Source organism: Canis lupus, chromosome 23 (genome assembly GCF_003254725.2).
Source record: "Canis lupus dingo isolate Sandy chromosome 23, ASM325472v2, whole genome shotgun sequence".
In the NCBI taxonomy this organism is placed as follows: domain Eukaryota; kingdom Metazoa; phylum Chordata; class Mammalia; order Carnivora; family Canidae; genus Canis; species Canis lupus.
In genome coordinates this window covers 7,066,073-7,091,451 of record NC_064265.1, presented here as the reverse complement: position 1 = coordinate 7,091,451, position 25,379 = coordinate 7,066,073, and the positions used below count along the sequence as shown (strand labels likewise).

The window sequence follows — 25,379 nt, the reverse complement described above, 5'->3', positions numbered from 1 at the left end:
AAAAGATTTTATTAATTTATTCATGAGAGACACACAGAAAGAGAGAGAGAGAGAGAGAGAGGCAGAGACACAGGCAGAGGGAGAAGCAAGCTCCATGCAGGAAGCCCGATGCGGGACTTGATCCTGGGTCCCCAGGATCAGGCCCTGGGCCGAAGGCAGCGCTAAACCACTGAGCCACCCGGGCTGCCCCCTGAGTGAAATTTGACTTGTGAATTATATTCCAAGGAAACAGTGAGCACTGTGTAATGGATTGTATGGATCCTGCCTTCCTTGTAGACCTACTCGACAGATGGAAGATTTATAATAGGATTGGTTTCAGTTGAGTTTCTTCTGTGGAATGCTAGTGGGAGCCACAGTGAGTTTATTTTAGCCTGTTCTGTGTTTATTTTACCAAAGGAGTAACAATTCAAATTTGTGTAAAGATGCTTTTGGGCATTGGACACCACAAAATACATGATAACTAATCATATTTATTTTGGGATGTTTTATCTCACTTGTTCCTTGGTGTTTCAGGCAGAGTAATTCAACAGTGTATAGTATGGAATGGCAAGGGTAGGAGGAGAGTGGGAATGGAGAAAGTGAAGTTAGAATTAGGAAATGAAGTATTGCAGCGGAAAGTGGTGAGAGCTTGCTTAAGAGGGGGAGTCTATTGGAATGGAGATCAAAGGTGGTTGGAAATGGAGAATCAAGGGATATTGTAAAGGAAGACTTGGTTAGGAAGTACAAGGCCCGGAGACCTTGGGTCTCAAGCAAGTGTGACAAGGTTTCCATTTCTGGAGATTGGAAAATAGGGAAGCAGAGCCTGTTCCCTGGAAGATGGGGCCTCTACGGTCTTTGTTTGATGTTTTAAAGAACTGCAGATCTGTTTGGAATAGTGTATAAGGGTCAACACTAGTTATTTTCTGTGTAAAAAAAAATTTTTTTTATTAGAGCTATCATAATCGTAATCGGTGTGAAGTATGTCAGTATCGTTTTGATTTGTCTTTCCCTAATGGCTAATGATGTTGAGTATCTTTGTGCTTATTGGCCATTTGTACATCTTCATTACAGAAATATCTATTCAGGGGATCCCTGGGTGGCTCAGCAGTTTAGCGCCTGCCTTCGGCCCAGGGTGTGATCCTGGAGTCCCGGGATCGAGTTCCACATTAGGCTCCTTGCATGGAGCCTGCTTCTCCCTCTGCCTGTGTCTCTACCTCTCTCTCTGTGTCTCTCATGAATAAATAAATAAAAAATCTTAAAAAAAAAAACCTATTCAAATCCTTTTCCTATTTTAAAATGAAGATATATATATATATATATATATTTTTTTTTTTTTTTTATTGCATCTTACTACTTTCTTTTCCTTTTTTCCCCATGTTTAATTTACATTCCCGGGCAGCCTGGGTGGCGCAGCGGTTTAGCGCCGCCTTTGGCCCAGGGCCTGATCCTGGAGACCCGGAATTGAGTCCCATGTCGGGCTCCCTGCATGGAGCCTGCTTCTCCCTCTGCCTGGGTCTCTGTTCCCGCGCCCCCCCACCACCACTCCCCGTCTCATGAATAAATAAATAAAAATCTTTAAAAAAAATTAATTTAAATTCCAGCTTCTCTCCATCTAGTTAATGCAGTTTGTTCTGTCAGTCATCAGGTTCATTTTATGGGTTTCAGAATGATTTGGTAGTTATCCAGTTGTGTTCTAGGGATGAGGCAAGAGTCACATAGAGTCCATATGCTACTATCTTAGTTTGCAAACCCACTTTGTTTTAAATTCCAGAAGAGCATAATCCAAAATCCTGATGGTAAAGGAAAAGTCCTTAATGGAGAAGTACTCAAACTACAGAAGTTCTTTCTAGAGAATTTTTAAAATTATTTTTTTATTTGAGAGAGAGCTTATGCCTGTGCTTTCAAGGGGCAGAGAGAGGGGAGGAGAGTAAGATAGGCTCCATCCATGCTCAGTGTGGAGCTAGTTGTGGTGCTTGGTCTCATGACCCTGAGATCATGATCTTAGTTGAAATCAAGAGTGGATGCTTAACCAACTGCCATCCAGGTGCCCCCCTTAGAAGTTTGTTCTTTCATTTCTCTCTCTCTCCTCTCTCTCCCTCCCTCCCTTCCCTCCCACCCTTCCTTCTTTCCCTTCCCTCCCTCATTCCCTTCCTTCCTCTCTCCCTCCTTTCCTTTCTTTCTTCCTTCCCTTTTTAAAAAAAGATTATTTGAGAAAGAGAAGAAGAGAGTGAGTGTGTGCGCACACTCCTGCGCACAACTGGAGGAAGGGTCAGAGGGACAGACTCTTCAAGCAGACTCCACTCTGAGTGGAGAGCCTGATTGGGGGGCGGGGTAGCTTGATCCCAGTACCCTGAGATCATAACCTGAGCTGAAACCAAGAGATTGACACCCAACTGATTGAGCCACCCAGGTGCCCTTTGAAGTTCTTTCTTAGTGATCATTGTAGGATTCCTAATTATTAATTGAGTGTTAAAGTGAATAGCCTACAAATTTAGAAGGTTTCTGAATTGATACAAACTAAAGCAGTTTGTTCCAGGGCTGATCAAGTCCCATGATTCTTGCATTTTATTTTTCCATTTATCCCAAGCATTTAGTGGGAAATGAATTTAATTCTATTCAAATATATTTTTACTTTTTGTGCTATCATTTTCACTGTTCTAGGATGAATACGTTTCTATAAGTGATTGTGTATTTCCTTTAATCAGTCTTGATGTGCCTAATATTTGAAAGCATAATGTTGAGAAAAATTTTTAGAAATTGAGTCCACTGACCTATCTGATTTCACAGGTAACTTCTGAACCTGAATTTCCAGTCCCTAAATTTTTCTGTTAACTTTATTTTAAAAGTTTGAGTCATATCAACTTAACGACTCTGTAAGTATTTACATGATTTAGGCTCCTGAGTAATTCTGATTTCATGTCTTATGCAACTTTTTTTTGTGTGTGTGGTAAAATACATAATTTACCATTTTCATCATCTTTAAGTATACAATTAGTGGCATTGAGTACATTTATATTGTTGCACAGCCAGCACTATTATCCATCTTCAGAACTTTGCCACTATCCTATACTGAAACTGCGTACCCATTAAATAAAAATTTTGCATTTCTCTCTTCCCTCCAGCCCCTTGGAACCACTGTTCAACTTTCTGTGCCCATGCCATTTGATTATTCTAGGTACCTCAAATACATAGAATCATAAAATATTTGTACTTTTGCATCTGGCTTTTTTCCCTTAACATGTTTTCAAGATTCATCTGTGTTTTAGCATGCGCCAGAATTTCCTTCCTGGAATCATATTCCACTATGTGGATATAACACATTTTATTTATTCATCCACTGATGGACATTGGGTTGTTTCTACTTTTTGGCTATTATGGATAAGGCTGCTTTGAACATTGGCATACAGATAGATATGTTTTGAGTCTTTGCTTTCAGTTCTTTCAGGTATATACCCAGAAATGGAATTATCAGATCAAATGGTGATTCTGTGTTTAACTTTTTTTTTCTTACCAACCTTACTTTAAGCTTAATTTTTGTGTAAAGATTTTAAATATTTATTCATGAGAGACAGCAGAGACATAGGCAGAGGGAGAAGCAAGCTCCCTGCAGGGAGCCTGATGTGGGATTCAATCCCAGGACCCTGGGATCATGCCCTCAGCCAAAGGCAGACACTCAACCAACTGAGCCACGCAGGTGCCACAAATTAATTTTTTGTGATCCTTTATTCTTATATCCCATTTATTTATATCTATGAGTATGTGTTAAAACGAATGTGTACAAATCATGCAGTTGTATTCTGAGGGGAAAATGCCAGTGTTACTACCTAGAAGTATGCTTTGTGTACCTGTAATTTATCTATTTAAAAACATATTGATACGAATATAGAGTGCGTGTTTTACCTACTGGATTGGAATCATCTTTTGCTTCTTTCTTGCTGCTCCTACTATCAGTACTGTTTCAGGCATCTGGTAGTAATGTGTAGGAAAATACTGAGATAAATACTTTTAAATCCTGTTTACCTTTTTTCAGCTTATTTTTTTATTTTTATTTATTCATCCACTGATGGACATTGGGTTGTTTCTACTTTTCAGTTCCCCAAGGGAGGCATATCTGAGTTGGATAAAAGTCAGCTAGGCAACAAAGGGAAGGGTGTTTTTGTGGCTCTGGAGCCCGGGTTCCTTTTGTTACACAGCCGCCAGGTGCCCTTTCCTTTTGTTGTGAATGAAATCTTATCAGAGAGATTTCAGTTGGTTTGGTGAGAGAAAACTGGTGAACCATTTTAGTATAGAATGTACAGAATTGGCCATCTTGATCTTGGAAAGATGAAATGGGCATTCTCGATAAATTTCTAAAGAAGGCTTACAAGTATAAAGCTACTAACATGGAAGTGACAATCCCTACACATTGCTATGGCTTTGTTGAAATTGAAAAAAAAAAAAACAAAAACAAAAACAAAATGAGGGTTTGAAAACTTTTCCCAGAAAAAAGATACTTTGTAATTTAAAAATGTATTTGCTATCACTGAACTTAGCCTTGAAGTATTTTTCTATAAAATACAAACTGTAGAAAGAAAGTGGTGTCTACGTGTAGTCAGAGGGGTAAAGAAGGTAGGAATAAGAGACCAGTGAAAAATTCCTGTGAGAAGATTTTTGTTTTGTTTTGTTTTTTAAGATTTTATTTAATTATTAGAGAGAGAGTGCACAAGCATATAAGAAGTGGGAACAGCAGAGGGAAAGGGAGAAGCAGGCTGAGAGCCTGATGCCAGGTTCCATCCCAGGACCCTGGAGATCATGGCCCGAGCGGAAGGCAGACACTTAACCAGCTGAGCCACCCAGGTACTCCTCATGTGAGAAGATAATTGCTCTGGTCATATTGTTGTTTAGAGCTTTAGGTTGGCAGATTACAGTTGAGGGTTTTTGCTACTAAAAGGCCAGTTAAGCAGACAGGGAAAGTGCCAAAATTGGGGTAGTTGAGTGTTAACTCTTAGGCTGCCTCCTCTTCTTGGAAGCCTACACGGACCTTACCAGGGAAACTAAATGCTCTTTCCTGCATGCTTCTTCACTTAGGGGTGTGTTTCCATGTGCTTTACCTGGGTTGAGGACTTCTTTGGGGCAAAGATGTCACATCTTACCCTGTATTTTCAGCATACCAAACATAATTGCTTCCGGACAGTAGACTCTTAAACATTGGCTGAGTCTCTTAATGTGAGACTTGGGCACAAATGTAACACCACAGGAGAAGCAGCTACTGTAGTTATCAGAAGGTGATCTGAATCAGAGTTAGGATGTGGCCGAGAACAGAGGAAACCACTGCAAGACAGAAATCACTGAGGAGATTTTTAGTTTCATGTGGTACATCAAGCTGTTTCCTTGTCTCACTTCCTCTATGCTTTGGTCCATGACCTGAAATTCTTTTGTTTATTTAGCAGACATCAATCAAGACATGGAAATTGTAGGGGTGACAGAAGCATGTAATTTTGTTTTGTATATCTTAATATTTTTTTAGAGAGAGAGTGCATGTGTGTGAGTGGGGGCAGGGAGGGCCAGGGGGATAGGGAGAGAGAGAATCTTAAGCAGATTCTCTCTGTGAGAGCATGGAGCCTAATGCAGGGCTTGATCTCACGACCCTGAGATCATGACCTGAGCTGAAGACAGGCTTAATGGAACACAGTAAAGTCCCAGATGGAGGTAGGTGGCCTGTAGCTGGTGTATGTGGAACAAGTCTGCTTTTCTTTTCTCTTGTCTTTGTGCTAGTCTGTGAAGTTTTGCTTTAACCATAAGTGATGGGGAGCCAGTGGAGGGTTTTTCACAGCGTAATGACATGATCAGAACATGTTTTGAAAGGCAGATTGGTGATCCTGTAACATTGTAGAAGCGAATTATAGGGCACATTCTGGAGGTAGGTGGATTTGAAGGCAGTTGCATTTGCAGTGTTCAAGCAAGAGATGAAGAGTTCCTCTTGTATAATTTCACTGATATCAAATTTTCAGAATAGGCAAATTTATACAGACAGAAGGTAGGATTAATGGTTTCCAGGAGCTAGGGGGCAGGGTAATGAAGGGTGCCTACTAATGGGCATGGGCTTTCTTTTTAGGGTGAGGAACACATCCTGGAATTAGATGGTTGTGGTAGTTGTGCAATCTTGTGACTATAGTACTGAAAACCACTGAACTGTATAGTTGTAAGGGGTGAATGTGGTGCTAATGTGAATTGCATACCAGTTTAAAAGGAGAAAGATTTGAAGAGTTCCCGAAACAGTCAGAAAAAGCATAACTACTGACTGGGGGTGAGAGAAACTCAGCAGTAGAGAATTGGCAGTACTTGGAGACTGGATGTTGGCAATGTCCAAAATGAAATAGAGGCAGGTTCTGAAGTTTCTGATGTGTATGATTGAATTGACAGGGAAAGACATTTTGGAAAAGACAAGTTTATAGAGACATATAATGAATTGTGTGAAGTGTTTTGAACATGGAATCAAGGCAAGCAGTTAAAAATAAAGGCCCAGATTTCAGGAGAGACTCTGGGCTAGAACAAAGACATGAGTGTATGGTAGCTGACTGAGGCAGTCAGACACACACACAGCTGAGAGAGAGGGCAGCTTGTCTGCCCACCTGCTATGGATAGTTATGTCCCATCTGCTCCTTATCTTCACAGCTGGTGTGCAGGTCAGGTTGTTGTTGTTGTTGTTGTTGTTCATAAATAAAGCTGAATCTTTATATTACTTTTCAGGCAGAGGCAAGGCTGGCAGCAAAACGGGCTGCCCGGGCGGAAGCAAGAGATATACGCATGAGAGAACTGGAGCGACAACAAAAAGAGGTAATTTAGGGGAATGGTCCTAATTTTGTGCTAGTCTCTATTAAGATAATACTTGGCTAGTTTCCTTCTGAAATAAGTCTGATTCCTGTTGAAACACTGGAAATAGTATAACCTGATGTATATATTTTAACAAGCCATTCTGTGTCAGCAAATTAAATGCAATATATGCTTTAAATAATAATAGCAAACACATATACAGCCTTTATAATGTACATTGTAGCAAGTTGTTATGGTGTGATAAGTACTTTTATTAGCTAAAGTCAGCTTAGAGATGACAAAGTTATTTACTATAGTCCTGTCTTATTAGAATTTAGGTTAATTATATTATGATATCTACATAATAAAACACTATGAAGTCATTCAACCTTACAGTTTTTAAGCATATTTAATAACGGAGGAAAATATTCATGCAAGTAAATTAAAAAAAAAAACAAACACAAACCAATTGTAAGACGGGATTGGCTCATATATATCAACCTATCATATATAGGGTCGAAAACTACTTAGAAGTCATTACTATAAATACTTTAGTGTGTCAGTGGTGTATTTGGCTGGTTTTGTTTTCTTCTTAATGCTATCCTATAGTTCATAAATTTCAATATACTTTTATCATCAGAAAGAATAGCAAAAAATAAACATAGGCATATAGAAATTAAGCTGCTTTAAAATGAAATGAATACCTTCCTTCTGACATTGATCTGACTCTGAAAATTCACATAAAAATATTTCTGATTCCATATTGATGTGAAGGGGAAAAAAATCTACAGGATAGTGTTAAACACTTTATTTTGATGTTGGTGGGTACTTTGGGTGAAAGAGAAGTATATAGGTTTTATTCACAGCTCAAATCTAAACTAAAAAACAGTTGATACATATGTTGCTTTTTTTGGCCTCATACGTATTTTCAAATATTGAATGCAAGTCTTGGCTTAAAATGAAAATGTTGCAATGCATTTGTCTTTTATACTCCTAAAATTATAGTAAATTATAAGTAGATTGTTACTAACTATAAGTTCCATTTCTTCTATACTGCAGAGAGTCATGTATTTCTTCATTATTGAATGTATTTAGCGCAGTAATTTTCTGTATTTTTAATGTGTAACTTACGTTAAGCTGACAATCACTGCTCTTCAGGGCAAATGTATAGGATTAATTTAAGACTTTTCAGATTGTGCAGTATGTTGGAAACTTCAGTTGATGAAACTTTTGCATTTGTAGCACTCTCACTATTCCTTTGATCGGAAATGGGGACAGATTCATAAGTGGCTGGTAGGCCAGGATTGCCTGCCCTGCATGTTGTGATCAATTGCTGAAATATGCAATCTTGAAGTAAAACATTGACTAATAGTTTGTCAAGTAGGCGTGTTTGGCATGTTTGAACCTAAAGGTCAGAGAGTGTCTCTTGTGCATGTAGTGGACTAAATGTGTACTTGGAGTCCATCTATTTTCTATTGTAGTCTATAGCTTTACATTTGTGTCATGAATACTTTTGACCAAGAAAGATTGAGTAGATGGATGTTTTTTTCTCTGAGTTTGTTCTTGTCTCCTTCATATTTGTCCCTCTCTCTTTTCCCTCTCTCCTTCACTCCCTCCTCTCCTCTGTCCTTCCATCTCCCTCTTTTCCTTTCTCTCTTTTTAAAAAATACTAGACAGAAGTGTCCTCAGTGAGAGATGACCCAAGCCATTCTTTAATTTTCTATGAAAATTATTCTTATGTTTTCAGTTCTCTCAGTTCCTTTTTGAGTCTTCTACCACCACTCCCAGATTTTTAGCTACAAGAGCAGATTGTGAACCAGTAAAATATTAGTTATTGTATATCATTCCTAAATTTGAACTTTTTTCAATGTTGGTAATTTCCCTAGCTGTCTCTTATTGCAGAGGTTCTTTACCCATGTGAATAGGCTTGGGAGATGGAGCAGGAAGCCCTAAAATCTCATGCAGACTTTTGAATATTTTTAAGTGAAAGGCCCCACAGGTGTTATGAACACCAGATTCTTAAGAGAGTCTTTGATCCCTAAGGGTTTAGAAGCCACTAATTGCTGTTAAACAAATTTTTATAAGCAAATGCCTTCTGTAGCAGCATTTTGAAGTACAACCAGAATTAAAATATTCATGATTGTAAAAAAATTACTTATGGCTGTTTCAACCTACAGATTTAAAATTTTATCATACTTCTCATTGTGATATTTTAGAAAGGAGAGAAAGATGATGTTTGGTTACTTATAATGAAGTGATTCCTCACTAATGTGTTTGTTACTTCGGAGTAGAATCTGCCCTTTCTTATTACTAAAGCTATCCTAATTGGTTTTATTTAAAGTGTCTTCTGCATGAAACTGGGTTATCTTACTGTTGATGCATTAAGAACATTTTGTGTGAATAAAATCACTTTTGCTTGCAAATTTTCCATTGAAATATTAGTTTATTGTTTTTCAAAGATATGTTTGTTTATTCATGAGAGAGACACACAGAGAGGGGCAGAGACATAGGCAGAGGGAGAAGCAGGCTTCCTTCCTGCAGGGAGCCCGATATGGGACTTGATCCCAGGACCCTGGGATCACAACCTGAGCTGAAGACAGATGGTCAACCCTTGAGCCACACAGGTGCCCCGGAAATATTAGTTTAAAATGATGTATTGTAGTTCTAAAATTAAATTGCCTGAGATTTTATTATTTGAAGGCAGACCAAAACGTTCAATAAGAAGAAAAGCCTGTATTAAAAGTCTTATATTTGATTCTTGTATTCAGAGGCCATGAAGAAAAATATATTTTTTACCTCTGTGAAATGTGTGCAGTTCAGGCAATGAGAGTGCTAGATTTTCATGGAAGGGAGAACATTTTGGGTTTAGAGGCTTAGAATGCAGTCCTGAGCAATAGCTTGGACTCACAGAGAACATGAATGGGGTTTAGTTTCTTTTATTTTTATTTTTTTAAGATTTTATTTATTTATTTATGATAGGTACAGAGAAGAGAGGGAGAGACAAGGGCAGAGGGAGAAGCAGGCTCCATGCTGGGAGCCTGATGGTGGGCCTCGATCTCGATCTTGGGACTCTGGGATCATGTCCTGAGCCAAAGGCAGAAGCTCAACCGCTGAGCCACCCAGGTGTCCTGGGTTTAGTTTCAAATGGGAATAATTATCACTTAACCCCTTTGGAGCTTGCTTTTTATTCTATTCAAACTAATTTTTCCTTTCACTTCTCAGCATATTGTCTCTCTGGCTGCATTCTGTCTATGAGCCCATAGTAGAAGTTGTCATATGATAGTCACAATAAAATATAAAGAATAATAAATTTATAATAAAAGAAACAACGGATATACAAATAATAGGATTGTTAGTTATTAGAAGGAGAAATCTCCCTGTGTTAAAAATTTCTCCTAATTTTCACTCTTTCTGGGTGTAAGGGTGGGTTGCTGTAATGTGAACAGGAAAAGCCAGGGCATGAGGCTCAGGAATGAAGCTAACAATGAGCACGCTCTGTATGCCAGCACTGTGCTAGTGCTTTTTTACATGTGTCTCCAAAGATAATCCATCGTGTATCTTTTACACGATAAAATAGTTGCCACCATCTCTTACAGATAAGGTGATGAAGGACTGGTGAAGTCAACAACTTGCTCAGTCATTGGCAGAGCCAGAATTCAAAGGTCGGAGAGGGCACCACGCCTGCTAGTGGGTTGGAAAGTGAAAGGACCAAGGTGAAAGGGCCTCAGTCTTTGTAGGCCTCCAGATAGTACCACAAGCGTTCCTGTTTTAAACTGAGTGTCTCTAGGAGCAGCATGTCGGTGACCTGGAAGAGAATGTGCAATTTCTGAGGTTTCCTAATTTGAAACTGAGGGAATGGCTCTAGACTTGACTTAAATATTACTTGTTGACAAAGAACCGGGCTAGGTGTCTTCAGTGGGCTGTGGTCCTCTTTCTTTGAATAAAATCACTTCATGTTTAAAAGCAGACTGCAGTTTGTTTCCATTAACTTAAATGTATCGAAACAATTTTCCAGAAAGCCTTAAACAAATATACATCCATCTTTTTAAGTCATTGTCCTATTTTTTTTTCTGCCTTGGATCCTATATACTACTATCGACTTCCAGGACAATGAAAATAGATTGTTTCCTAGACTGTGGAAGAGAAGGATAGTCAGCCTTGTAGTTGACCTACCAACACAGTTGCCGAAATTTTTTCTCTTGGCCCCTGGTGCTATTAATTCAGGAAAAGCCAACTGGCAGTTTAAAATACTATTCTACAATACCTGGAAAATGAAGTTGGTTGTTCTGCTAGAGAAGGAGAAATCTTTGAGTAAAACCCAGGCTATCTGGCCATTTTCTTCATGCTCTTGTTATGTAGTCAGTGTAGATTTAGCCAGTATAGGATGTTCTCTTTATGGTTTGGTGGTCTCATCAGTTAAAGACTTGAATGCTGGTCCCAGCTTTATGTCTTTGTGGATTCCTACTTAATCTTTTTGTGGTGCGATTTTCTTGACTTAGAACGAAGGGATCAGACTGTATGATCTCTAAGGATCTTTCTAGCTCTTAAAAAAATTCTTAGGTTGGTGCTAGGATCTTTTCTCTTTTTTTTTAATTTTTAAAATTTAAATTTAAATTTTTAAAAAAGATTTTATTTATTCATGAGAGACACAAAGAGAAGGCAGAGACATAGGCAGAGGGAGAAGCAGGCTCCTCACAGGGAGCCTGATGTGGGGTGTGATCCCAGAACTCCCGGATCACACCCTGAGCCGAAGGCAGATGCTCAACCACTGAGCCACCCAAGCGTCCTGCTTTTCTTTTATATAAGAGTTTCCTTCTCTTTCCCTCATATTTGTCCTGTGCAGAAGCATTCAAGGTAGGGGCAGTAACTCACAAGTACCTCAGTGCCTGCCTTTTTATATGAGAGGGCTACATAGCAGCCTTTTAATGAAATAGGTGCTTTGTGTTTTTTTTTTGGTATAATGAAAATTTGCTTTGAGTTTGCCTTACTTGTTTTTACAGTAACCACTAGCCATATGTGGGTAATTATATTTAGATTTAAATAGATTAAAATAAAAAATCTAGGTCCTCATTGTATTTCTAGCATTTCGGATAGTCCCTAGCCACATGTGGCTAGTGGCTATCGTATTAGTACAAAGAGAACATTTCCACTTTTTCACAGAAGGTTCTGGTGGACAGTGTTGGTTTGAGAACTGTATTCTCACAGTTCACGTTAACTGGGCTGTATGGGGTTTACGTTTTATTCTGTAATCTTCTAAGGTCTTTTTTGGCTATTTTTTTCAAATGGGGCTAAAAAAAAACCATTTAAGGTATTTTTTATTAAGAATTATTTTTATAGTAGCATAATTGAAAATAAATATGAATTAATCTGTCTCCTGCATCTTTAATGGACTGTGGTTTTTAGAGGTCGGTTTTAAAAAAGTGCTCTTGTGCGGTAGGTGGAATAAAAAAAAAAAGGTAAAGATTGAACATTAAACTATGTATGTTGCCCTAGTACCCCAAATAGGACTGGGAAGGGGCATAAAGAATCACTTGTCTGAATAGCGCAAGGTTTGTTAAGCTAACTAGCCTAGAACTGGTTACCACTTAATAAACTATCTTACCCAGCTGGCTTTATACACATACTCCCAAAACTTTTGTGGTATATAACCTGATAGTCACAGAAAAGGAAGAAATTTGCTTGACTTCTTGCAGATTACATGTGTCTATTGTATAACAAAAATGTGAATCAATGATGAACTCCTAAAGTTAACACTCTGTTGGATATTGTATCATTGAATCATATTGGCGCTTATAAATAGACTTCTGAACGGATTTGGTCACATGCATCAGTGTGCACAGCAGACGACAACCAGGAGTTTTTTTGAAGGACACTGAAAGATTATGAAAAAAATAAGGCATTAAGTTGTGGTGTTTCTGTTGAATGAATGTTTTTATATTTGAAATGAATGATCAGACATAGCCACATCTATTTCCACCCGTGTAATGATCTTGCTTGAGGTATTGATCCATTTTGGAAAAGATAGCATTGATTAGCTATGAACCCAACCGGACAGTTGTGTGTAGATTCTTAGTCAATGCAAATTACTTTACCACTTTGGACTTTGAAATTCTGAAAGACCATAAGTTTCTTACTGTTGCAGTTGATTAGACTCTAGGAACTAGTCATTTGATCTCGCAGACAGGACTTAATGCTCCAATGCTAATAGCTGACTATGGAAAAGTTTAGAATTGCATTTAATTTTAGTCAACTGTTAGGTTGTGGTAATGTTTTTTTTTTTTTTTTTTTTACCATCTTTATGAGGTATAACTCTTGAAATAACTTTACCAACTCTAAAATATTTATGTAGTTTCTTCTAATTATAAGTAGTTTTTCCTATTAACAACACATGGGGCTATTTTATTTTTTCTTTTCCAGGTAGAGTGGTGCAAGAAAACAAAAAAGTTCTTTTGCAGTGAGCACAAAATTATTACCCCAGTTTTTTTAAGCCCTTAAACTATCTCTGTAATAAACATTTCTTCCTGCCTTGCATAAATGAACATTCATAATGAAAAGATCATAGTCTACTTTTAATGTTGACTCAATTTCTCTTTGTTAAGTATACTTGCTTATTTTTATCTTGGTGTTTTGAGCTTTGTTGGTCATATATAGATTACATTCTACAAGTGGCCAGACGTACATACACAAGATTATTATTATTACTATTTTCTTTCCACCTCAAGCATGTGGCTTCCCCTAGCCCAGCTTTTGAAGCTGAGTTGTCCACACCTGTTTGCTATAAGGAAGATGCTGCTGTGCTCCTAACTGATTGTTGTTTGAGCAGTTCTGATAGACAACCCTCTGTTTAGTGATTAACTCTCCATGTACTTTCTCCTTTCCCAGGAAGATTCAGAAAGGGCCAGGTATTCCCACCGATCTAGTCATCGTCGACCTTATCTGGTTTGTAATAACCAATAAACTTACCCCTAATACTTGCCCCTCATTAACTTAATGCAGTCACCCACAAACTTGTGCTATGTTTGTTTTTGTTCTTATCAGGGAGTTGAGGATGCATTGTCCATTCGAAGTCTTGGCAGTCACAGGGTTGGTATTTTAAGTTGTTTGCACCATGATAGCAAAGCTTTTATGTATGAACTTTCTGCAGCATTATTGCCTGAACAATCTGACAGTGTTCATATTCTTTTGCCTTTAAAAAAAAAAAAAGTAAAAAAGAAAATATTGGCAAAGTCCTTTCATTGGGAAGTAATCTTTCTCTTAAATTATTGTTATAATTAATATAAATCAACTCTAAAATCATGGATGTTTTAATCTATTAACATGTATTTACTATTTTTCTATAAAAGGACCTTTGATTTTCTAAAATTTTCACAAAATAATAGGATTGATTTTTATAGAATGACCTCTCTGTGGTTCAACTTTCATATTTTCCTACTTTACATATTTTAAAATAACTATTAAATGGGTAATAGCTTTGGGGCTTGGTTGACTATGGTTTTATTACATTGAAAAATTAAGCTACTGATTTGAAAAATTCCCTGCTATCATGTTTATAGTACTTACCATATTTCAACATTTTGATGAACATTTTGTAGTATGCCTCAGCTTTTTAGCATACATTGCTATAAAGTAAATGAGAGTTCATCCATTAAAGACTTGTATATTGTGCCAAGACACTGATCTCTTTGTAAAGAATTGTGCTTTAAACTTGAAAGTAACACTTTTATTTATGCATTGATAATATTGATATATATATATCTAGATTTTTTTATCAGTAAAATGATCTTTCATGTTGAAGTCTATATTGATTAACTTTCCCGGAGTCTAGTTTTCTTCCTGTCTTGTGTAAAATATAAAAGTACTCTGTTGATAAACCAATTGTGTTCTGGTATACCTAGTTACTGATGTGTTTGTATTATTAACTTAGTCCTTTACACTGGTCATATTTCTTACTGGTGAATGTAATCTGTCTTTTTGCAGTAAATGAATATACTTGGTTTTGAATCATAAATATTTTAGTTAATTGCAAAAGTTTAGATCTATAAGAATATCAGCAAGCCTTCACAGCAATCTAATCAGCAATTTAAGAATGATTTTATAGGAGAAACATTTTTTAAGATGATAAATTCATCCTGTTTCTCCCTGGAGATTTTTATTTTTCCTCTTTAAACACTTTAAGAACACTCATACAGGGAGTTAGTCAACAAAAACTTAAAAGTTGAGTGTTGAGGGTTCCCCATTAAAAAATATAATGTATGGTTTTTTTTCCTTTGCTTTCCATTAAAATGTTCATAGTGTGAAATTTCACACAGTTATCATCAAACTGGTTATTTATAAATTTCTAAGTAGCTTCGGGGAAACTTGATTATATATTAGTTGTATTAGTTTAACTGCTCAATAAAACCATCCAAGTTTGACTTAATTTAGGAACCTTTAAAACAAATCTACAAATAAGCACAAGAGAAATTAAACCTGCATTTGGTTTACCATGAATGAATTGGTTACCGTGAGTGTCTGTAAAGTAATGATGATGATTTTCTTTTTATGGAAATTATATAATTAAATAAATTTAAGATAAAACTAAAACTGGCATAGTATTTTATTTCCCTGTGTAGCTATGAAAATTTCTACTATGATAAAGAGTAAAGCTCCCAGTATTTTAAATCTGAGCATGAAGATTAATAAAATTTTTATACCCTAGGGGGATTGTAGTATGTTATTGTGTATGTAACACATTTTAAATAGTTAAATTTCCTGAAGATAAGTCTGAAAGCTCACTAATAACATTGCTTAAAAGAAATACAATTGAGATAATTTTTTTTCTTTTAATGAGGTAATATTGGGAGTTATAAGTTTTCATCAGATTATTTACATTTTTTTTAAGATTTTATTTTTTTTTAATTTTTTTTTTAATTTTTATTTATTTATGATAGTCACGGAGAGAGAGAGAGAGGCGCAGAGACACAGGCAGAGGGAGAAGCAGGCTCCATGCACTGGGAGCCCGATGTGGGATTCGATCCCGGGTCTCCAGGATCGCGCCCTGGGCCAAAGGCAGGCGCCAAACCGCTGCGCCACCCAGGGATCCCAAGATTTTATTTTTAAATAATCTCTATACCCAGTGTGGGGCTTCAGCTCACAAGAGTTGCATGCTCTACTGACTGAGCCAGTTAGGTGCCCCCAGATTATTTAGTGTTTTAAAATATAACTTTACCACATACATTAAGCTGAATATGTAGACAGCTTTTGTTCTCTTCTAAAAACAAATGTGATGGCCTAAAACACTGACCTAAACTTTATTGGGATTTGATATATAAATTAGGAGTTTGGATATTTCTTTAGAACTCACGAGCTGTATACTAAGAAGGTCTGACATTTTGACATCTGAACACTAGCAGTACCTGGATGTGAGGCAGATGTAGTTAAGGTTTTCTGCCATGTTCTTAGGACTTTGATCTTTCATTTTGTCCACTTAATTTCAGTTAATACTTTCTTGCCAGATGGTAGTTGGGTTGAAAATGGTGTCCATGCTATAGACATTCTGTAAAAAAATAAAAAGAGCAAAGATAGTTTAGAACTGTGAATGGTAGGTTTGGGGAAAAGAGGATGAAATCAAAGCCCTGAACTTAGAATTTAAGCAGTTTGGTTATTTAAAAAACAATCTGCCTTTAAAAAGCATCTTACAAATGCTTGGTCATTGCTTTTTATATTGAAATACAAGAAGACTGTAAGGTAGAGATCCAAAGTTAGAAAATTGAGATGATCTTGAACCAGAGTGGTTGGGATACATTGCAGTTTCTTATTGGTACAGATTTTTACTCTTGTATGTATTAGTCCCTCTTTAATTATCAACATCCTTAAATTAAATTTTAATGAATTTAATTTTAATATGCTTACAATTTTTGTTTTGCCATTTACTACTACGCTGTTTAATTCCATGGAAGAACCCATCGAAGGACATAATTGGGACACACTGGAGCAGAGCCAGTACACCTAAAAGGAAAGACATCATGGTGTGTAGTTTAGAAAAATGTTCAGTGTTAATAATGCATTCACTGTTGTTCTCAGAGTTCTGCGGGCTTGAGTAATAGATATATTCTAATGGTAATAGACATTTGCTGAATGTAGTTTCCACAACTTGTTTGCTCTATTTCCTTTGATGAACTATTTGTTTTTAAGTAGCATAAATTCCAGTTGTCATGTATTAGGGGGATTCTTTTCATTTACCCAGTTGTTCTAGTAGCAGTTGGAGTGTCCAAGGTATGGATTTCTTACCAGGTAGATTCAGCAATTTTTAAAAAATCAGCTGAACTTTGCATTATATTTTAGAAAGGGAAAATTGAAATAGGGCAATTTCAATTCACTTGTTAAATTCTGTGCCTTTGTAAAATGCCATTGGTGCTACAAAGAGGATCAGAGAACATAAGACATGACTGTTTTCTTCGGTGAACTTATCTGGTTGGGAGGGTGGAATAGTTTATATGCAAGAATGTGTGGCTTGAGTAATACATGTTTTAGTGATTTTTTTTTTAACAAAGAAGATGTATATATATATTTTTTTAATTTTTATTTATTTATGATAGTCACAGAGAGAGAGAGAGAGAGAGATTGGCAGAGACATAGGCAGAGGGAGAAGCAGGCTCCATGCACCAGGAGCCCGATGTGGGATTCAATCCCAGGTCTCCAGGATCGCGCCCTGGGCCAAAGGCAGGCGCCAAACTGCTGCGCCACCCAGGGATCCCCTAACAAAAAAGATATTTTGTTAATGGAGAAAAGGCCTAAGTGAAATTTTTATAAAGAAGGAACTTTCCTTTCAGGGAAATGTCACTCACCATAAATGACATTTTACCTTTGCACATAATTTACCAAATGCACACCTTTAGGCATTTTAGAAAATTTTAGATAAACAAGATTTATTTACACATGTAATAACACTTTTTATTGCTTGCCATTTCTGGATAAGATTGCTTACAATGTATAAGCTAGAATGCTTAAAGAACAAAATTAGGAAATCATAAATCTAAGTTGTTACTATTTAATTCAATTTCTTGGCTCTGAAATGTGGTGTTATGCCTATTATTTCCTTAAGGACACTACCTGAAATGTTTTTTCTGGTCTTACCATAAATTTTATGTATTTTTCTTTGACTGATACTTAATGTCACGCTTGTATGTATACTCTGCATATTCCATACTTTGCGTGGACTGTTTCCAGTGTTGTACTTTTTTTTTAAAGATTTTATTTATTTATTCATGAGAGACGCAGAGAGAGGGGCAGAGACATAGGTGGAGGGAGAAGCAGACTCCCCACGAGGAGTCTGATGTGGGACTGGATCCCAGGGCCCCAGGATCACAACCTGAGCCAAAGGTAGTCACTCAACTGCTGAGCCATCCAGGTGCCCCCTTGTACAGTGTTTTGAATAGGGAAAGTTCTTGAGAAAGGAAGTTTTTCAGCTCTGTATCCACAGGCAGATCCAAGGGAACTTCCAGATTTTGATGCTGCAATCGCTTTTTTTGTAAGCCCGATTATATTATTTATGTGCAATAATTTATTCTAGGAAAGTGTGGGTGTGGGTAAGAATATTAATTTTGCACTTTTAAAGTAGTGCTGGATTAAAAATTTTTAACTTAAATTCCAGTTAGTTTGGATTTTTAATAACTTTGCAAATGCTTTTTTTCCTCTTTATATTTCTGATTTTGGAAATACAACCAACTTTCAACTTTTTCTGAAATCCAGTATGACCCTCTCAAGGATCGATCGTCAAGACTTTCATCATTAGTATGTAGTGCATGACTTGTGTTTAATGTAGTTTTACTTTATAAGTGCCTGATCATGCTAATCATTATGAGATTATGACTAACTTTCACAGGTTTGTTATTTTGTTTTGGGGAAAGCATGTGGCCACCAATGCAAAAATCATTGTTCTGCAATTGTGGTATAATTGAACATTTAAATAATTTTTTCTTTTAGAATTTCAGGATCAGATAAAAATGATTTACTTCCTTATTCAGGACTAAAATTGGTATAGAAATATCTTTTCTAGTGATGAGCTACCCAGCTGACATATGCATTGCCTGAAGACATGTCTTTGCCAGTGTTTGATATCCACTGACCTACAGACCCTGCTGTGTTTCTTGTTATGTATCACAAGCCAGCAGGTGTGAAGCTGCTAAACAGGAAGTAGCCAGCAGTGACAGGTCATACTTGAAACATCAGTTATGTCTGCTGATTTTTGCTTGATTTGTTTTTTTTTTTTTTTTATGTATGTCAGTTTAGCCACAGAAGTTTAGTTATAGCATGTATTCGTTGGGTTAATACTATGTCAGATTGCCTGAGTTTCTAGGCTATATAGTCATATGATACATATATTCAAAAAAGAAAAATGAGAGGATGAATTCTGCATCTAGCTGTGCCTATGTCAGATAATTTGCCTAGAGCAGACTATTGATAGGTAAGACACTTCTACCTGCACTTCCTCATTTTAGGTGAGCAGTACATACCTAGATTGGGTTTCTTGTCTACTTAATGACCTGCATAGTAGTATTTCTGTCCTTTATTCCCTCATATACACTTGGCTTGGTGCTCCTGGGAGAAGTTAACGTATTGAGACAGTGCTGTCTTCAGAGGATCTTCGTGTAAAGTCATTGTCTGATAATGCTGTTGCTACAAGGGGCAATCCATACCATCTTGGCTGTTTTCTTCCTGAGCAGCATGTGCTGGGGGACCACTAACTTGGGTCCAGAGTATTTTCTTGGACAAAGCAATGTCATGTTGTTTCTCTCTCCATTTTGTTTTTGTTGATCCCAAAGGATTGCTTTTTGGCCTTTAGCTAAGGAAGACCTAGAAGGAGGTGGACCCTCTTGTCACTCACACCTTTATAAAGAAGATAGAAGGACTCAAAGTGTGGGGTAAACTCACAAATGCCCTGCCTGGCTCTGTGTCCTAATTACGTCTTTTTAGCTGGCTCTACATGGAGATGGATGTCACAGGAGAAAATGAGGGGGAATGCAGATGTGTTAAGGTGCTATATACCTTAGCTAGTCAGTTAAGTGCCATATATCTTTTACTGACAACAGAGAAATAGATTTAATGGAGACTACTCTGTATCACATATACATCTTTCTGTGTATAATTTTAAGACATTTTATTAAGTTAATTTTTAAACTTCACTATGTGATCATGAAGGTTAACTTCAAATGTTTACTTCCAGGATCATTCTTATAGTCACTCTTATGGAATGAAGAAGAGATCTTCTGGTTCTCATAAAGACCCACTGGTTAGTTGTGTTCTGTCTCATGTCCCACTGTCTTATGCTGCTGTAAAATTCACTAATTACTTTTAGGGAACTTAAGAATTATGACTGCTTTGGTGTATGCCTTAGGCATTATTGAAATTTGATAACATGCTAAAACATGATTTATCAGAATGTTAATTAAAAGTAATTTTGTTTTCACTTACAGGATTTAATATCAAGTTAATACAAGGAATTCTTAATTGTCTATTTTCATTTATGAACTGTCCTCTGAAATATACTTCAAGAATAGTTTTAGTGAGATTTTTTTATCCTTATTTTAGAAATTTGAGTTGATTTAATTATGATATTATAGGCAGTACCAAACTCACAAATAGGTTTCATTCTGAGAGTTCATAGGTTAAATTTTGGGAATGTGGAATGAATTTTCTGGTAGTAACAATGAGGTATGTTTTAGCAGAGTTCCCATGTTGTCTTGCAGAAAACTCTTTAACCTAGAATGCCATTAGACTGCAGAACTAATAGTGCTCCACTCCAGCCACCTTGCTAAACATTTCTGTCGGGGGGAAAATGTATCTAGAATGCCCATTTGGGGCATTAGGAACAGCTGTTCGAATTAGGCTGCCGCAGTACTGGCAGGAGAATCTGTCCCGAGTTCCCTGTTAACTGGTTGCTGTGGAAGGGCTCTGACCTTTGGTGGGGTGTGGGACAGGCTTGGTAGGGGTTGGCAAGTAAGAGGGAATATAATGGAGAGGACATTAGTGAGAGACTGGAGGGTGAAGCATTGTGAGCTCTGGGGCAAGATGAGCCCTGGTACCTTTTTGAGGGTGTGGTGTGGGGAGGCAAGGCCAGGAGTGGCGGGGGGTCAGTGGGAGTAGGGGTGCCCCCAATTGGCAGTGCCAGCAGTGCAGGCAGAGTCTTGCAGTCAAGGGATTACGTACATTTCCTTAACTTTGAGGGAAAAAGATGGCTGGACAAGTTAGAAAGGGAATGTTACACATGACTTTCTTTTTGTCAGGTAACCACAATCTGTATAATCACTTGTTTTGTGCTGTGTATGAACTTCCATAGATGTTTTAGGCCAAACCTATTTAGTACACAATTGCACTATGTCTTTGGTAACTTAAATCCATCAGAGTATTTTGACAAATAATGGGACTAAGAAAAGTTTGAAGAAAAAGACTTTACGATTTTCTGTGGCATTGCCAAATGGATTATAAAAGTGGTAATTACTCAGTTGTCCTGGATTTTTCAAGGATGTTACTAAGTATGACATGAGAATAAATCACTTATTATTTCCATTCCATTTTGACTGAGGGTTTGTGCTCATGTTTTTAAAGTAAAAAAATGTCATAACTTGGTTTGAAAACAGTTAACCTTTAATATTAGTCTTTCTTTTGAGATTTGAGATAACTATTATTTTGAGTTTTACTTAATGCGATTCAGTGCTTTAAAGTCATTGTTTTGGAGGAGAAGGGATTGGTAATATCAGAGTTTGCCTTTGTGTGTTGTCAACAATGTTTAACCTAAGAAAAATGTGTTTAATTTTACTTTTTGCAGAGTGGCCTCTACTTTGACCAGAGAAACTATAGCAGTCTTAGACATAGCAAACCTACCTCTGCCTACTACAGTCGGGTTTGTCTCAAGCTTTTTGGCTTTGTGTGTCTTATCCAACTTTAACAACTTTCTAACTCCCGGTTTTGCATTTTGACTAGTTAGAACTAATCTGTGAGTGGCTGTATGTACACTAGTTTGTGGTAACTGAATTCATAGAATTTCTGTATCTTTACATGTGAACTATTGAACCACCATAACTGTAAATGAGTCTACTTTTTTCCAGTTTTTTAAAATAAAAAATGTTTAACACAGAAATGTTTAAAGAATTATATAGTAACCACCCACATGCCTACTTCTTAGATTCTACAATTAATATTTTACTATATTTCCTTTATCATATTATTGTCTGTCTGCCCATCTATCAATCCAATGATCCATCTTTTTTTGTGGGGGGGTTATAGTTCAGAATAAGCTGTAGGCATCAGTATGCATCATATTGGATGGCCTTGTAATAAAAGCTTACATGTAAAAATTTAAACTGTAAATGGGATGAGAAGAATATAATTATTTAATGTGAGAATCCTTATTTTTTCAAGATATGTGGCACATTGTATATTGGAAACACAAATATATGGCACATAGTACATATAAAATAATTCAGTTGTCATAGCCTGCACACACAACTTAGATATTATTTGCTCTATTTGATGGGCTTAGCAAAAAGAATTGAAAATTATATTGTCAGATGACATCAGAAAAAGAAAGACTTAGTTCCTTTTTTTTTTTTATTAAAGTTTTTATTATTCATGAGAGACACAGAGAGAGGCAGAGACATAGGCAGAGGGAGAAGCAGGCTCCCTATGGGGAACCTGATGCACCACTCTATCCCAGGACCCTGGGATCACACCCTGAGCCAAAGGCAGACACACAACCACTGAGCCACCCAGGTGCGCCAGGTTTAGTTTCATTTTTAAATGTGCTCTGCCTTGTTAGTGCCTTGGATTCATTGTGACCAGTACATTTTATGTGCCTCAACTAAGACACTTTGTCCATGGCTTGTTTTGAAAATACAGGCTTTCTAATCTATTTAGAAGAGAGTAGTTGTAATGATAACTCAGAGCTCATTTACCTGGTTCCTCAGCAATCAGGTCCATCAGGAGTCTCCTGTGAGATCTCAGAAAATTTCCCAGCAGTTGCTGGTGACCTAGGTGTGGCCATTGTCCTCCACACTGCCTGTGCCATGGCCCTCTTTTCTTGAGTGTTTTCTTAGGTTACCACCCTACCTTCTAACATTATTATTGAAAGCCCAATAGGACTTACACACATTTATAGAAAACTATTCTAAGCTAAGTTTTTCTCACTTTATGCGTTACCTAACTACTTTAAGCACTCAGGAATTGCTAATGAATTTTGGAGTGTAGAATAAACACAGCTTCTGTTCTCATGATGGAGAAACCAGTTCTCCTTTGGTTTTGCTTAATTATCTTATTCTGTTTTTGTTTCTTAGCAGTCTTCTTCCCTGTGTAGTGACCCTCTGGCGACATCAAAGAGTACCAGGGTTAGTACTTTCTGAGAAGTGTGTTGCCTTCAGAGCTACCAGTTGCTTTTCTTTGGGTTAAATCATGTACTTTTTTCATAGGCCTCCTTTACTGCAAACTCTTGTCTGCTGAAAAGTACCAGTCTGGTTTGTATTTTTCTCTTCCAATGTGTGTACTCCTGGTGAAGCTGCTCTCATGGTGCTGACTCTGGCTTGACAGCTTTCCTCCAAAATAGTCAAGGACACATGGCTTTAATGCTATGTGTACTGCAGAATGTGCTGCCAGTGCTTAAAATGCAAAACTTTAGGGTAGTAAGAAAAAAGCCCTTATTTTCCAGATATTACTGGCTATTGGTAGGCCCTTGCTTAGAATTGGTTTCCTGTAGAGAAGACAAACTTCCATGGGCCCACTAAATTTGTATATTTTTGTGAGATGATTGCCCATACACAGTTTCTTTGGGATAACTGTGGCCTTGGCCACGTTAATACTAGGCTCTAATAAAGCAAGCTGACTAGAAAGCAAAAGCTAAGCTCTGTTTAACGTGCAAGTTGTGAGCTGGTTGCTTTCAGGCTGTTGCTTTGTTGTGCTGTGGCCTGTTCTAGTAGACTGGCAACTTGAGGCTTTGTAGTTTCATTTTATTGTGCCAGTGGGCAAAATGCTTTGCGTCCCTTGTCTTCCTTTTCTGTCTTGTTCCCTCCTTTGAGAGAATAAATTCATAAATGTTCCTTCTCCTAGTTTCATGACATGATGATGAAAGGAAATACTGTAATGATGCTTTTTAAATGAAGTGTGAGTTTGAAGTTTTGGGACTGATGTAGGACTTTACACATCAGCGAGTGTTCTCACCTGACACGCCCTTCTACAACACTTTTTGGAACTGAGTATTGCGAAGAAATTGTGACATTTTAAAAACAGCTTTGCTACCTGAATAAACAGAGTGGTGTTTCCTCTGTCCTTTAGGTGTCATTGTGTGACGGTGGATTATATAACCCGTATGGGTCTCGAACTGTAAGTCAGCTGGAGGGAGGCAGTGAGGAGGGTGTTGTGGAGGTGGGCACAGTTGACTTACAAAGAAAAAGTCATTTAATCTGACCTGCAGTTGCTCTCTAAGCTGTGACCCATGAGCTAGCCAGTTGTTACTCTCCCTCAAGCTGTGAGGAACTGCTTGCTGGAAATTGGGCTTACAGTATGAAGGGGATGTATAGGTGGAGAAGCCTCTCTTCCTCGTTATTAGTCTCTGAGGAAGAGGATGGAAGCAGTACTCTTCAGGGCACCCCTTCCCCTCCTCACCCTCCAGCTAAGGGCTACTGTGTCTGGAAGGTTGGGAGGGAGGTCAGGATCCAGACCTGGGAGCCTGTGACCGCTTAGGTCTAGGGTCATTAATGTAGCCCCCAGCAGAGAAAGAAGCTGACCAGTATTGTAAAACCTTTCTTCTTGGAAACTTTATAGCCGTCTGAATACAGTTATTACTCATCAAGAATAAGTTCAGCCCGAAGCAGTCCTGTGGTGAGCCGTCTCGTCTCTTTGCATGCTTTCTAGATACTTTGGGTTGTTTCCTTAATCTGTACTCACAGTCCAGAATATTGAGGATGTGTGTTTTTCACTCTTTGTGCATGGATTATCATTCTTCTTCAGTACACAAACTCAGGTATACTAATTTGTCCTAATCCGTGGTTTGCGTGTGACTGTGACTTAGCACATCATTTTTGAAATGAGTCTGGAACCAGTGCCATTAGAAGTTTTAAAACTCTCAAGAATTCCACTCCTATACCTAACAAAAATCTACACAGGAATGTAAACATTTATCTCCTTAAAAGGAGATAAAGGCTTTTTGAAACAAGTAGTAAGTTTACATTTCACCTTTCTCCATAATAAAATTCCACTTGGCAATTCTTGGGCCTGGTGGCATTTTTAATGTACCAATATGATGACCCCTTGCAAACAAAATTGTGGTAATATATTTTCAGTCAAGTGTAGAACCTTGTCCTTGTGTGCTGGCTACATGTTATTTCATTTGCAAGTTGTATTCAGAATTATTATCTTAGTGATGCCAGAATGACTCCTCAGTGATGTCAGAATGGAGGTAACCTATACACATGGAAGATAAACGTTCTACTGCTCGTGAAATAGGAAGAAAACTGTAGGGTGATTTAGAACTATCTCCCACCCATTGCATAGAAATGAATAAAGGAAAATAAGAATCATCATTTCAGTGTCCTGGCTGGTAGGAAATTCTGTCTTTGACTTATTTCACTTGAAGATGTTCT

General features: G+C 37.4%; 1 protein-coding gene across 35 annotated transcripts in view; it reads left to right on the top strand.

The window, feature by feature from the left end:
* LRRFIP2 (LRR binding FLII interacting protein 2) overlaps nucleotides 1–25,379 on the top strand; it is a 110,271-nt gene that overhangs the window by 39,106 nt on the left and 45,786 nt on the right. For 12 of the 35 annotated variants that reach the window (XM_025461336.3, XM_025461335.3, XM_025461344.3 and 9 more), the window contains exons 3-14: nucleotides 6,709–6,795; nucleotides 8,014–8,064; nucleotides 13,654–13,710; nucleotides 13,810–13,854; nucleotides 16,710–16,778; nucleotides 18,502–18,543; nucleotides 19,976–20,041; nucleotides 21,578–21,652; nucleotides 23,082–23,132; nucleotides 23,214–23,258; nucleotides 24,073–24,120; nucleotides 24,562–24,618. In XM_025461336.3, the coding sequence (XP_025317121.1) occupies nucleotides 6,709–6,795; nucleotides 8,014–8,064; nucleotides 13,654–13,710; nucleotides 13,810–13,854; nucleotides 16,710–16,778; nucleotides 18,502–18,543; nucleotides 19,976–20,041; nucleotides 21,578–21,652; nucleotides 23,082–23,132; nucleotides 23,214–23,258; nucleotides 24,073–24,120; nucleotides 24,562–24,618 (693 nt within the window). The remainder of the gene's footprint in view (nucleotides 1–6,708; nucleotides 6,796–8,013; nucleotides 8,065–13,653; nucleotides 13,711–13,809; nucleotides 13,855–16,709; nucleotides 16,779–18,501; nucleotides 18,544–19,975; nucleotides 20,042–21,577; nucleotides 21,653–23,081; nucleotides 23,133–23,213; nucleotides 23,259–24,072; nucleotides 24,121–24,561; nucleotides 24,619–25,379) is intronic. The other 23 variants (XM_025461361.3, XM_025461364.3, XM_025461362.3 and 20 more) reach the window with 11 other exon arrangements.